This window comes from Amia ocellicauda, chromosome 10, assembly GCF_036373705.1.
Source record: "Amia ocellicauda isolate fAmiCal2 chromosome 10, fAmiCal2.hap1, whole genome shotgun sequence".
In the NCBI taxonomy this organism is placed as follows: Eukaryota; Metazoa; Chordata; class Actinopteri; order Amiiformes; family Amiidae; genus Amia; species Amia ocellicauda.
This window is the reverse complement of record NC_089859.1, coordinates 10,013,977-10,028,815: the sequence shown is the minus strand read 5'-3', so window position 1 is coordinate 10,028,815 and position 14,839 is coordinate 10,013,977. Positions and strand designations below refer to the sequence as shown.

The following is a 14,839-nucleotide window of genomic DNA, read 5'->3' as shown; positions in this document are numbered from 1 at the left end:
AGGTGCCTTGTGCAAATCCAGTATACCTTTATAGCTTATTTGTTACCCAAAAGTTAATGTAAAATACAGCTTGATACCTTTCAGTAAGCCATTTCCGTAGTTATTTTATTTTTACTGTTCATCCGAGAGCTAGTGGCAGAAGCACAGATGCTTGTTATAGGGGATGAAAACAGATTTTTATGTGTAGCTTCCACATTACTGCATTTGTCCACATTTCCTGGAATGTGTTTTTTGTTTTTAAAATATATTGTTTTGTATGGTATTAACAAACTGGGCAAAAGCTCTACTCCTCTTTTTTCCTATTTTCAAGAATGTACTGTTTTTCACCAGCTGTCTGTCCTTTTGATTACAACTTTTGCAGTATGTTAGCCATAACAAATTAAGGTCACAGTAAAGCTCAGAGAGGTTTAAAGTACCCTATGATGAGCAATTAAATGTTTGATAGTGAGAGCAACTTAATGACTGCATTTACAACATCCACAGTAAGAACTATTACAGTCGTTTCTAAGAGGATTTTTGTGCTTATTTATATTTACATATTTTAATTTTAAAACAGAAGAATAAATCTCTCTCCATGGTCCACATTATAACTGATCATTTTATTTTATTTTTGGAATGGAGAATTTATTAACTATAACCTTGCAAATTACATACGTGTTGTATTGCTGAATTTTGTCAATGTGCTCAAATGCACAGAAATGGAGACAATGGTCAAGTAAACATATCTGAAAAATACATTTATTTAAGAATTATGCTTGATAGATTTGTCTGCTTGTAAACAAGAACATGGGAAAGGACATTAGTCCTTTTGTGCTCATTTGCAGAATTTTGATCCATGAATAATTGCCTTAAACAAATATGATCTGATGAAATTCACATTGTGTAAACTGAATGATCAGAATGAATATAGTTTAAAATGCTGGCTCTAGGTCAGTGGCCTACACAATGTCCTTTAGTAGTGTAGTATCCATTGTTATACAGTGATACTACACCCCTTCATATTTACATTCCACTTTCCCTTTTCAAACGTGAATGATTGCTATAAAGTGAGTAATAAAATATAAATGGAGGGTGCCTATTAACTAGACTCACGTTAATCCTGTTTTATCTTATTATTTTTTTCTTCAAACATACTTAATTTACTTCCTGGTAATGCTTTACAGCGTAACGCTAGTAACGCTTTTTACATTGATGTGTATATTTTAACGGAAATGCCAATGTTAGTTTAGAAGATTTAAAGGAAGATTTCAAATATATATTGTACATACGTGACTCGGAGCTCTGCTCTGTGTAATGACTAGACCAATATGGCCTGTTCTCAGACATGACTCAATGCCTTAATGGAGAATATTCAACATAAGGACAGGCACACTGATAAATTATAGGATAAAGTATCACATCAACAGTCATGTATTACAGGAGGAACAAAAAAGTTTCCTACTCAGGCCATTTAAAAAATGTATCAACATTTACAGTATGAGTTCAGATAGGGATATTTCATCTGTTACATTATCTGTGAAACAGCCAAACACAGACAACCAAGGATAACCACCTTGACTATGTGTACAAGGTGTAATGATAACAAACTAGGACAAAGCAACATGTTCAATTACTACTGCCTTTATTCTAACTTGTAAATGGGGGTGGGGGAGTAGTCAGTTGTTATACAAATTTGCAGGTAGTAAAATCAACCTTATATATAATAATAAATGTGTAACTTAGTTTATTGATCCTAATGATTTTGTTTTCTGTTGTAGATCTGGATGGGAATGGCTATATTAGTGACTATGAGCTGCACGATCTATTCAAGGAGGCCAATTTGCCACTCCCAGGCTACAAAGTAAGGGAGATCATTCAGAAGCTCATGACAGAAGGAGACAAGGACAAAGATAACAGGATCAGCTTCGATGAATTTCTGTCCGTAAGTATTTCTTCAATGAGAAAATCAGACCACAAGAATATAATAACTTTTTAAAATGCACCACGTTCCTGTTAGTCAACCTACAGACCAGTTATTTTGAATAAAGTTAGTTGCTAAGTCTTGCAGCATATTCCCTCCCCCCTAGTTTCTGTGTATATGTGAACTTCTTTTGAAACAAAATACCCATAAACAAGCTATAGCCAAGTCATCCACAAATGCAAAATGTAAATTACATTTGCACAGTAAAAGCTTTAAGGTTTATCTTAAGTGAGACGATAAACGCACAGTCCCCTGGTGTGAAATTAGGTCATAACCTAGTGGCTAAGAATCCTGTATTTAGTTTCATGAATTATGCAAAAACTAGTTTACAGACCTCAGGTGGAACTCTGTGTTTTGACGAATGATGTGGCTTCTGGCAATGAAATTAAAAACCTTATTAATTGTTGGTAAAAGGGCATACTTTCTGCATAGCCAGTGGGATGAATCCAGTCTATATATGTGTTTAAATGTTATTAAGATTGTATGTCTCCTCAAGATTGTAGGTTTCCTCATGTAGCTCTGATTTAAAAATAATAATAATGATACTCTACTGTTAGGCTGACTAACACTGAGTCAGCTGAGATGATTAATATGGAAGTTATTTTAATTTTAATTTTCATAGTCTAAAGGCTTGGACTTGACAGGACAGGTAAAATGGAGTTATTAAAGTAAATTATAAAAATGTGTACCTAAACCTTCTGTTAATTGTCTGGTTATGCAGACAATGTTTGGTTTGTATCAAAAATTCCTCTAGGAATTGAATGCATTATTCAGGATACTGGAGTCCGTTCAGACTTATAGTTATAGCTGTTATAATTGTTAGTGTGTTTATTTTACGTTTCCTTATGACAAAGATTTATGGTACACTGTAAAAATTAAAAAATAAACACACACAAAAAAAAAAAACCTCTGTACCTACATTGTCACCTATTTGTAGCCATCATTTAACACATTTAGTCTAGTTTCTGATTATTGCTAAAATGCCAATTTGTGTGTCTCTTACAATTAAAAGCCTACTTATCCAACTATAAATACATAAATGAGCAGTATAAACAAATCCATACTCCCTTGAATTAAATTCTGTAATTGTATATCTATAAATAAAGGCACTTTTTTTTATAATCACAAAGCAGTAGACCCGTTGTTCATAAATGCTTTGTTGATTCTTTGTTTTATTATGGTCTCAGCTTTGCCATTTACAAGTTTAAATAAACATACTCTGTCATTTGTTTTTAACATACTGGAGTAAATTTGTAAAAGCCTCTGAAACAGAGGGTGGGGTTTTTATTGCTTTGGCAGAATGTCACTCATCGCCAAGTAAAAATTTCCCTAACATGTGGTGCGTTGTTGTTTTAAAAGAAGAGTTTTACAAGTAACTCCATACATTTCTATATTTGATGCTTGAAGATTTAATAAAATAAAATTTGTGGCATTTCTTCCTCTTATCAGTTCTTAGTTATTTGTATAAGGGATATAACCATTTTTTAGATGTGTTAAAACTTTGGTTTTACCCAGCTGTTTTCCCTCAATTTGATATGCCCAAGCAAAAGTCATTCAAAATGTGGTTGTGTGAGGACTTGATCCCATTTTTACCAGTGACCATTTTTTCTAGCGTGGTGTTAACCCTTAAAAGCTCTTTAACCCTGGAGTTCTGAGCTTGGCAAGAGTTTTCTCCACTTGGTTTGTCTTGGCCCTTGGTTCCATATAGGTCTCCATATGACAATTATGCAAATTACCCTCAAATTATTTTTTCTTTCTAAGTCCTGCAAGTCCTGTTCAACTCTCGAACTTCCTTGGCATTGTTATTGGTAGTGGTGCAACTGCAGTAAATTTAAAAAACAAAACTACACGTGCAGACCTTTATTCTACAAATTAATACTGAACCAAATAAATACAAAATCTCACTGATCAAAACAGGGATCTCATTTCAGGGTGGTTTTATAGTAAACCATTCAATGTTTGTTTTGTCTTCTGTAATTATGTCATTGATTTGTTTTACAGTAGGTACTGTTTGCCCTGCACATTTGCTGTAGGCTTCTAATTATAGTTAAGAGGCTGGGGATTTTAGTGACTGCAGTGAATATTTGATTGGAGAGGAGCAGTTGGAATAACTGAAGTAATCTTGCATGCTCTGCTTTTTACATTTTAGATATTTCAAGAGTTGAAGAGCAGTGATATTGCCAAAAGCTTCAGAAAAGCCATCAACAGGAAAGAGGGGATCTTGGCCATTGGAGGAACCTCTGAGCTTTCCAGTGAAGGAACACAACACTCCTTTTCAGGTCAGTTATACAGAGGCAATGGGTACAGCATAGTATGAGGCTAGTAAACACTGCAGAATATCTGAAGTCCTGGTCATGTCCACAGCAAGTTTGGAATGATCAAATCACACCCATTCACACCCATTCACACACACACACACACACACACACACACACACACACACACACACACACACACACGATTCAATCAATAATTTAAGTAACACATACTAATTAGAAAGCTTGACTTTTCCGTTCTCCATTTACAGAGGCATTTAGTTCTCCCTCATTGTTTTTCTGTTTCAGTGAGGTAACTACTGGCCCCCAACCTAGAAAAAAACTCCTCTCTTTTGCCTAATTATTCAATATTTGAGTATTGCATATAGTTAAATATCCTACGAGGGTATTTCATCAACTGGCATTTGCTAAACCTTCCAATTCTGTGCTTTCTGTAACAGAGGAAGAAACCTTTGCATTTGTAAACTGGATAAACAAAGCACTGGAGAATGACCCAGACTGCAAGCATGTCATTCCCATGGACCCAAATTCAGATTCCCTGTTCAAAGCTGTTGCAGATGGGATTGTGCTGTGGTGAGTTGAAGCCTCTTTGCATTTTGTTTGCTTTCACTTTTGTTATAGAAAAATACAGCATTATAGGAAAAGGTTTTAGAGATTCACAACTCAGGAGTTTCTGTGCTTTAGAAACATTCATATCTTTTTTTTTTGTCAAGATGTGAAATAACCCTGTAGAAGGTATAGATGTAATATCTTTAATATTGTTTGATAAAGGAAATTACTTCTCAGTCAGCTTAGGAAACGTTGCTTACTAGATTTAACTACTAAAGTGTTTTCTTTATTGGGCAACTGCAGCAATAATATTGTTATTGCAATGCCCCATTTATTTTTCTTTAACCACAGCAATGACCACAGTCCCACTCAATATTCAAGATGGCCATACAGCAGTTACATACAGTGCAGTCTTGTCAAAGCTCAGAATGCCTTTTTTATTGGATCCGCTGACTTCTTATACACCACCGATACATTAACGGAATTTCTTTTCCTCTTTTGTGCTCCAGTAAAATGATCAACCTCTCAGTTCCTGATACAATTGATGAGAGAACAATTAACAAGAAGAAGTTGACACCTTTCACAACACAGGTACATCTGTTTCCTGTGTGTTAGAAGAGGCATGTTTGCAGTATCTGCAAGGTTGTTCTTGTGATGTTATGGTTTTCTTTTAGTATCATCAGTTAACAGTAATGGTGAAGGTGGGGTTCAATCACCTTTGCTTGTGCTATTGTGAAAATACAAATGTGTATAGTTAATACACTGAAAGTACACTCACCTAAAGGATTATTAGGAACACCTGTTCAATTTCTCATTAATGCAATTATCTAACCAACCAATCACATGGCAGTTGCTTCAATGCATTTAGGGGTGTGGTCCTGGTCAAGACAATCTCCTGAACTCCAAACTGAATGTCTGAATGGGAAAGAAAGGTGATTTAAGCAATTTTGAGCGTGGCATGGTTGTTGGTGCCAGACGGGCCGGTCTGAGTATTGCACAATCTGCTCAGTTACTGGGATTTTCACGCACAACCATTTCTAGGGTTTACAAAGAATGGTGTGAAAAGGAAAAAACATCCAGTATGCGGCAGTCCTGTGGGCGAAAATGCCTTGTTGATGCTAGAGGTCAGAGGAGAATGGGCCGACTGATTCAAGCTGATAGAAGAGCAACTTTGACTGAAATAAGCACTCGTTACAACCGAGGTATGCAGCAAAGCATTTGTGAAGCCACAACACGTACAACCTTGAGGTGGATGGGCTACAACAGCAGAAGACCCCACCGGGTACCACTCATCTCCACTACAAATAGGAAAAAGAGGCTACAATTTGCACAAGCTCACCAAAATTGGACAGTTGAAGACTGGAAAAATGTTGCCTGGTCTGATGAGTCTCGATTTCTGTTGAGACATTCAGATGGTAGAGTCAGAATTTGGCGTAAACAGAATGAGAACATGGATCCATCATGCCTTGTTACCACTGTGCAGGCTGGTGGTGGTGGTGTAATGGTGTGGGGGATGTTTTCTTGCCACACTTTAGGCCCCTTAGTGCCAATTGGGCATCGTTTAAATGCCACGGCCTACCTGAGCATTGTTTCTGACCATGTCCATCCCTTTATGACCACCATGTACCCATCCTCTGATGGCTACTTCCAGCAGGATAATGCACCATGTCACAAAGGTCGAATCATTTCAAATTGGTTTCTTGAACATGACAATGAGTTCACTGTACTAAACTGGCCCCCACAGTCACCAGATCTCAACCCAATAGAGCATCTTTGGGATGTGGTGGAACGGGAGCTTCGTGCCCTGGATGTGCATCCCACAAATCTCCCATCAACTGCAAGATGCTATCCTATCAATATGGGCCAACATTTCTAAAGAATGCTTTCAGCACCTTGTTGAATCAATGCCATGTAGAATTAAGGCAGTTCTGAAGGCGAAAGGGGGTCAAACACAGTATTAGTATGGTGTTCCTAATAATCCTTTAGGTGAGTGTACATTTGTGTTTAAATGCCTCATTGAGCAAACATGTTTTTCTAGGTTTGCTTTTGTTTGTAATACTTGATTTTCTTTCAGTGGATTTATTCCTTATTTGTTTTAACTGCATTTTTAAAAGGTTAAGGACATTGTATGCAACATTTAACAAACATTTAAAAATAATCACAAAACAAGCTAATGTCATGCTTCTTTTGTAGGAAAACCTGAATTTGGCCTTGAACTCTGCTTCTGCTATCGGTTGTCATGTTGTCAACATTGGTGCTCTGGACCTACGAGAAGGGAAGCCACACTTGGTGCTCGGTTTACTATGGCAGATTATCAAGATTGGCCTGTTTGCTGACATTGAGCTGAGCAAGAATGAAGGTAAATTGTAGTCACCTGGTTAATTAAGAGTATTGACTCTAGTAGACTTACAAAGGAGAAGTTGCACTCAGTTCCTAGAGGTGTAGGTAATACTAAGAAAATGTGCATCCATTTGACTGCATTTCATAATCTATTTAACCTCCTAATACTTTTCATTGAACATGATTGTAATTAACATGCAGTTAGGCCATATGGTTGAAATTGTCTACTTTGGTCACAGTAAACTGTGTCATTTCTGTCCAACATTCACTTCCGTTTCCAGAATTATCTGTCACATTCCAAGTCCACATTCCAAACCCAAAAGGAAGGAAAAATAGGCTGGCAGTGACTAATGTGAAATAATTGTCTCTCCAGCTTTGGCAGCCTTGCTCCGTGATGGGGAGACCTTGGAGGACCTGATGAAGTTGTCTCCTGAAGAGCTGCTACTGAGGTGGGCGAACTTCCATCTGGAGAATGCTGGCTGGCACAAGATCAACAACTTCAGCTCTGACATCAAGGTAACCTACAGCAGCTCCACTGTCATCCATTAGCCTGCTCTGTGCTCTGCAGCCCTACTGAATACAATTCCAGTGCTTTTTGATATCTGGACCTGGCTGGTGACATTTCATGTGTAACGGATTTAGCAGGGTTTAATTCGGGGCCTTGGGGCGGTGGCTGTAAATATTCTCCATCACTAAATTCAACTAATTGACTAATGCGACATTATGTCAAAATGCTTTGTCATGCTGGCAGCTGTGTGGGGCTTTCACCATGGAAATACAACAAAGCAGGGAAAGCTAATTCGAAAAATTATAGGAGTAATACAAGGAGGAGTTTGTGGTTTCTTCCAGTGTAATGAAAGGAATCCGGAAAACAGTTTTTTGTTTCACATGTCCCATTACATTTGATCATAAACAATTTAAATTAAAAAAGGGCAGCTAAGCCTTCTGAATTTAGGCTGAAAAGCTCTTAAACCTGACTGTATATTATTAATCTGACTTCCTGTGCCCTGGCCCAATAAGGATATACATTTATGACATAAATGCCCTGCTTCACACAAACATTTTATTGGTTCTGGCAAATAAAGCTGGTGTTTCATTACAAAAGGGGAAGAAAATATGTCACTAGTCTAGCCAAATGCCTGGCAGGTATGTCTGTTTTCACACACAGGCTTACACGTGAAATGCTTCATAAATCACTCTCTCATAGGTCTCTCACAAACTTCTAATTGCAACTGTTTATAACCTTTCCTCATCATACAGCTGTACATTTTAATTTGCAAGCACAGATATCGCAGTTAATGGTTAATGAATACTAGTGACCCATTTTTTATTTCCTGGCTTGATGTGGACAATTAAAGTAAAGAAAATTACACGCATTCTATGAGGTGCAAATAGATTTTCTGAAGATGCTCACAGAGGGAAGAAAAGCCGCATGGAAGTATTCCTAAATTAGGTGGCATGGCAAATTGACAATGCAAGAGAGACTATGCCTCCTAATTTCGTTCCTCTGGGAGACTGTTTTACTAGTAGCAACTAAGAGCAGCAAAATGAAATCAGTGAGATTTGAATTGCTGCAAGTATTTTGAAAATCTTGAATTTTAGTTATTTATTTTTCTGTGCATTGTGGTCAGATAGCAGCACTGAACCCTATAGAGGGCAGGTATGATGGAGGTAATTCGTCCCATGTGAATTAAGTGTGCCTTAGCCTGTCTGTAAACCCTGCCTAAGTATTAACCATTAGTATAATGTTTAATTTTTCTACAGCATAACATTTTATTTTTAATAGTGGTATTAGTAGAAGTAGTATTAACCTTTATCCAAGGTACTTACATGGTTTAATGATCACACACATGCAGCATTTTTACACATACACAGTATGACATGGATAACATAAATCACTTAAAATAATAATCTACACATTTGTGGAAAAGCAATTGTACAAGAGGAGATTTTCCAATGGGCAACATTTGTGTTATTTTAAACTGTTTTTTTTATGAACTAAGTTGAAAGACTTACGAGGAAGTCAAACTGAGTGTCAGTCCCTTGTGGTGAAAATTATATTCTTGTGGAGAACTAGGCTTATCTGTATTTATTGATCTAGTACAATAGGGTGCTTTGTGTGATTCTCAGTCTCATCTCATGAATATGATGTCATTTTGAGGACTGAGGCATGTGAGTATTTTCAGTTCCCTGGCATGTTCCATCTAATTACCACAGATCTAAAAACATTTAATTATAGCTGAGCTGGAATAAAGACATATATTTTTCTTTTCAGGCTTAAAAAGGGGTTTGATTGTTTAATCTTAAAACTGCAAAATGATCTCCGTCTGTGCTTTCTGATCCTATTCGTTTCAGTACCACTGAAAATGACTATTTTTTCGCAAATACAGGATGTGCAGCCCCTGTATACTTCAGTTAATTCATTGCTTACTTTTGAAATCAATGTTTTACAAATAAGAATTGAAAAGATAAGAGTGCAGGTTCTTATTTTTATGTTTTTGTACCATTGCTCTGCTGACCTTCACTTCACATATGCCTTTTTACATTACATGATGGACAAAAGTCTCTTTTTATTACATTCTTGGCGCTGTATAGATGATGAGTGATGTTAGCAAGCAAATGTATTCACACACACACACACACACACACACACAAAGGATAAAGTGTTTAATATTTTTGTTGTTGTTGTGCCTCTGCTCTTTCTAACTGCTGTCACTGGATGTGTTCTGATTTTGGATTGCGGACTTATATTATATTGTATACCAGCTAACAGACTTCAGTAACTCTGTAAAGGTACCTACCTTAACATTATCATAGCAATGTTTCACCTGTATTTTCTACATTAATGTATTTGTTCATACAAATGTGCACATTTATTTTTGTTCATTTCCATGTGCATTGCTTGAATCGTACATCCACAACAGCCATTCTATTCCCATGAGCATGATTTCCACTATTCCTAGAAAAAGATAAGCCATTCCTATCATTTTTATGTTGAGCCATGTTATGTCTGTTCCAGTGCTCTGCTTCTGAGATTATCTGTTTCTGTACAATCTGCATGTGATACCCTTCCAGATCTCAGCACAACTGATTTTGTAAGTCAGAATATATGTGATATGTTTCTTTCTCCCCATTCTAGGATTCCAGAGCCTACTACCATCTCCTGAACCAGATCGCACCCAAAGGAAACAAAGAAAATGAAGCTCGCATTGACATCAACATGTCTGGGTTCAATGTAAGCCAATTCTTAATCCACAGAAAAGTAGATTACAGTGGACGATGATTGTCGTTAGGATACTCAATATGCCCTGTTTAAGTTAAATGCTCTTCTGATATAATCTGCTAACGAACCTATCCAACCTCAAAGAGCACCTGCAGTGACTATCTTATCAATAACAGCAAAAAAAGTGATTCTGAAAGGGGCTAAATTAAATATATATTATGTAAATTGTATGTGAAGTATAATAAACTGTAAATAATATACATGGAATATATAGCTCTTAAGTCTATTTTAATATTATGATTATCATCATAATTTACGGTAAAACTATTGGGAGACCATGTATATAAATCCTATACATTGTTTGCTCTGCAGATTAAAAGTCGTATTGAAAACCGTGCATGCATGTACCTTTGTTAGGGAGCCATTGTTTAACTCTGAAGACTGGAATTGAAATAGTTATATTTTCTATTACTTTTATATGGGCACATGTTACTCATAAAAGACACAAAGACACAGGTTAAAAATGTATAATGCTTGAACATGTTTCCTGAAAATGTTTCCCAAAAAAGGCTGCCCACCAGGGGACCCTACAGCCTCCCTGTATTTTTTCTCAGCCCCCCTAAAAATAATACGATTATGAAGTAACGGCGCGGTCAAACAGTCCGACAGAACACCGTCAGCCACCCCTTGTATTTTCTCTGTCCCCCTAAAAATAATACAACAAAAGAATCCAAGAATGAAGAAGTAACTCCGCAAAACACTGTCAACAGCAACCCCCCCCCCCCCCCCCGATCCTGGACACCATTTCGAAGTCCCCCTAAAGCTTGAAGTCTAGAAAGGCCCCTGATGCCTACCCATCACTGAGCATCTGTTTAAGCTCTATGTTGGAGGTGCCTGGGAGCATTTTATTCAATTGAACTGTTGCATTCGTTTAGTGCTGTTGGCCACCCTCGGAGGGTTCAAGGAAGGATGTTAACATTTAAATGTGTTGGGGTGGTGTGTTGTAGTTTTGGATTATAGCCAATACTGCCTTAAGCCATGTGAGGAAGCAGCTAATCATCCTTAATGTATTAAAACCAAACCAACCTGCAACAGGTCTACAAAACTTGTTCACACAATCAACTAAAATGTCATGTTCACAAGTCATAATTTCTCAGGTTCCCTTTGATAACTTTTTTAACGCACTGAACTTTTGCAATAAAATAAGGAAGGGCAGAGTTTGATGCAAATGTATTTCACCCACAAAGTACATCATGATCAGCTAATTTCACACTAGTTAGAATTACAAATATTAACACAATCTCCGCACAAATGTCAACAGAGAGTACTGCAGGATACTAAAAAGCCTTAAGATGAAAGAGGTTACAGGGTATATTATGCACTCCTTCGGGAAGTTTTTTTTATGTATATTGTTCCAAACTACCGTTTTCTCTTTGTCAGGAGCGAGATGATCTGAAGCGAGCCGAGCTCATGTTGCAGCAGGCAGACAGTCTAGGCTGTAGGCAGTTTGTCACCCCAACAGATGTTGTCAGCGGGCACCCCAAGCTGAATTTAGCGTTCGTTGCCAACTTGTTCAATAAGTACCCAGCACTGACGAAGCCAGAGAATCAAGACATTGACTGGGGATTATTGGAGGGTTAGTACATTTCATGTGAAAAAGGAAGCAAATGTTATTAACGGAGATAAGGGGAAATAAATAATTTATTGACCTCTATAAACCCTGCCTTCAACTAACAACACTACCAAAGCATTTACTGTGAAGTAAGAGCACCACCTACCGGGTTATAGGTGTACTGCAATAATTTGATAGGATGGAAATTAACAATTCCACAGATGTTAAATGCAAATTATAACATGCTTTCCAATTCCAACAAATCTATGGAGACAGTCCTAAGTTCAAATACACACTTATCTTGTGAAGGCAAACCCTCAGATAGGATATATATATATATATATATATATATATATATATATATATATGTGTGTGTGTGTGTATGTGTATATAATATATATGTATGTATATAATATATGTGTGTGTATGTATGTCTGTATATATACATTTTGGGGTAAACTGAAACTGATTATTTTATTTTATTTTTTTAATGTAATTTATATTTTGTAATTGTTTTTCTCTGGGCAGAATACCACAGTTACATTTAATATTTCAGTAACATTGTATTCAAAGCTGTATGAGACCACAATTAATTAGCCATGTATTATTAAACTGGCCACTACTTTACACTGAATTTAAACTGTGATTTACAATGAGTCAATAATGTATGGGTCTTTGAGAATACTCTTTGAAGGCCTTACATCTAAATTGTGTCTTTGAGTTTATTATTACAAGACTAATAACATTCTGCCAGTCATCTACAACCCTGATTTATAGCTCAGACTTTTAAGTATAGCTGATCAAGGCATTGTGTATTTTCAGGAGAGACGAGAGAAGAACAAACTTTCCGAAACTGGATGAATTCTCTAGGCGTTAACCCCCACGTCAATCATCTCTATAGGTGAGTTTCTTGTTTGTATTTAATGTAAGGGATTAGGAGAATCCTATTTAAAGAATTTTGTCCAGAACTGATGTTACAGGTCTGACAGACAAATGTGGTTCAGACAATGATATTCTAGTACTAATTTATTGTGGATACAGACCATGTTACCTTTTGTAATGAAACTAGTGCTCTTGTGGGGTTTATTTTTAATGAAAGATTTGGTGGCATCAATCTCCAGAATGTGCCTTCGTGCCTTGCTTTAGTGTACTTTTCTTTTTTCCTAGTGACTTGCAAGATGCCCTGGTTATTCTTCAGCTTTATGAAAGAATCAAAGTTCATGTTGACTGGAACAGAGTGAACAAGCCACCATATCCTAAAATTGGGACCAATATGAAAAAGGTAACAAAATGACAGGATTATAGTTATTGGTTTGTTTCCCATACTTCCAGCTGCTTGATATTGCATCAACTTCCCTAATTCAGGGGTTTGGAAAAGATGACCTGTCATCAAGTATAAACAACACCGAACTCAAAATGTACTTTGCATACTCTGTCATTGTTTTGCACTTCAAAAAGAAACTGTGTCCCTATTTTTTTTCCATCTGGGCTGCATATGTGTCAGATCATATTGGCAAAAATCTCAATTAGCAGCAGTGTCTCTATTCTGACAATAAATAATAATAATACTGTAGCAAGTATGTCTATGCCTTTCAGCAGATGAGAGACTTGCAATGGTATAAACAAAATGCAATGCCATAGCAGGAAGATAGATTATGCAATAACTATAATTAAAGAAATGTCAATTACTGTGCTGTTCATATGTAAGAAAATATCAGTAAATGAACCCAAACATTCATCAGGATATCTTTTAGGGAAATGTTGCTGAAATGTTGAAACTTTAGTTGGATATTTAAAGTTGCCATGATTATCAATATTTGTAATCTCTCTACACAGCTAGAGAACTGTAACTACGCGGTTGACTTGGGAAAACATGAGGCAAAGTTTTCCCTGGTGGGAATTGGTGGACAGGACCTTAATGATGGCAATGGAACACTCACTCTGGCCTTGGTGTGGCAGCTAATGAGGAGGTAACCAACTGTCACAAGTGCTTAATGTGTAAACTGCCACATGAGCATGACTTTTACAAAAGAGGAAGTGATGGGGATAAATAGAAATACTTCTGCAGACCTATTACATTAATTTGAATAACATTGTAGGAACAAACCACGTGGATTTGTCAGCAATTCAAGTTAGGCTGTAATTATTAGCTGTTTAATCATGGAAGAAAAAAAAGAAACCATGTTTTCTTGAGCAAAACAATGTATTGATCTTTTTTCCACAGATACACTCTGAATGTGTTAGAAGACCTGGGTGATGGAGAGAAAGCAAATGATGACATAATTGTTAAGTGGGTCAATACGACTTTGTCAGGAGCTGGCAAGAAAACCAAAATCCAGAGCTTCAAGGTAATTTATTGGTGTCACTTTTTAAATTTTTAAAATTAATCTTTATTTTTAAATATGTAATAATTGAACATAATTTTTTTTCTAGGACAAAGAAATTAGCACAAGTTTGCCGGTATTGGACTTGATTGATGCCATCCAGCCTAGCTCCATTAACTACGAATTGGTAAAAACAGGAAGTATTTCTGAAGCGGACAAACACGAAAATGCCAAGTAAGAGTGTATTACAAGAAAGAACTTAAACCACCTTTGTGCACATTTGTCTTTACAATTCAGCCAATGAACGTGCAAGAGAAACACTGCAATCTGATTTTCATATTCAGAAATGTGGCCATGTGACTGCAGTCTAGAACAGCCCTTATCAACCATGATTCTGTCTGCTTTGTTGTCCTTCCATCCATTTCCACCTTACATCCTGTAAAAGTATGATAAATCATGGTATTATCATACCACGTTGAGGTGTAAACCATAAAAAAGCCATAGGAATACAGTGTCTAACCAAGGTAAATATGTGTAAAATGTATAGGCAGAAAT

The 14,839-nt window shown here is 36.6% G+C and overlaps 1 protein-coding gene across 3 annotated transcripts in view; it reads left to right on the top strand.

Annotated features, from left to right (window-relative positions):
- Positions 1 to 14,839, top strand: part of LOC136759850 (plastin-3) — a 41,221-nt gene that overhangs the window by 24,981 nt on the left and 1,401 nt on the right. For all 3 annotated transcript variants that reach the window (XM_066714941.1, XM_066714942.1, XM_066714943.1), the window contains 13 exons: positions 1,758 to 1,921; positions 4,110 to 4,239; positions 4,677 to 4,809; positions 5,295 to 5,376; positions 6,979 to 7,144; positions 7,499 to 7,641; positions 10,265 to 10,360; positions 11,789 to 11,984; positions 12,783 to 12,861; positions 13,128 to 13,242; positions 13,797 to 13,930; positions 14,185 to 14,308; positions 14,394 to 14,518. In XM_066714941.1, coding sequence (XP_066571038.1) covers positions 1,758 to 1,921; positions 4,110 to 4,239; positions 4,677 to 4,809; positions 5,295 to 5,376; positions 6,979 to 7,144; positions 7,499 to 7,641; positions 10,265 to 10,360; positions 11,789 to 11,984; positions 12,783 to 12,861; positions 13,128 to 13,242; positions 13,797 to 13,930; positions 14,185 to 14,308; positions 14,394 to 14,518 — 1,687 coding nt within the window. The remainder of the gene's footprint in view (positions 1 to 1,757; positions 1,922 to 4,109; positions 4,240 to 4,676; positions 4,810 to 5,294; positions 5,377 to 6,978; positions 7,145 to 7,498; positions 7,642 to 10,264; positions 10,361 to 11,788; positions 11,985 to 12,782; positions 12,862 to 13,127; positions 13,243 to 13,796; positions 13,931 to 14,184; positions 14,309 to 14,393; positions 14,519 to 14,839) is intronic.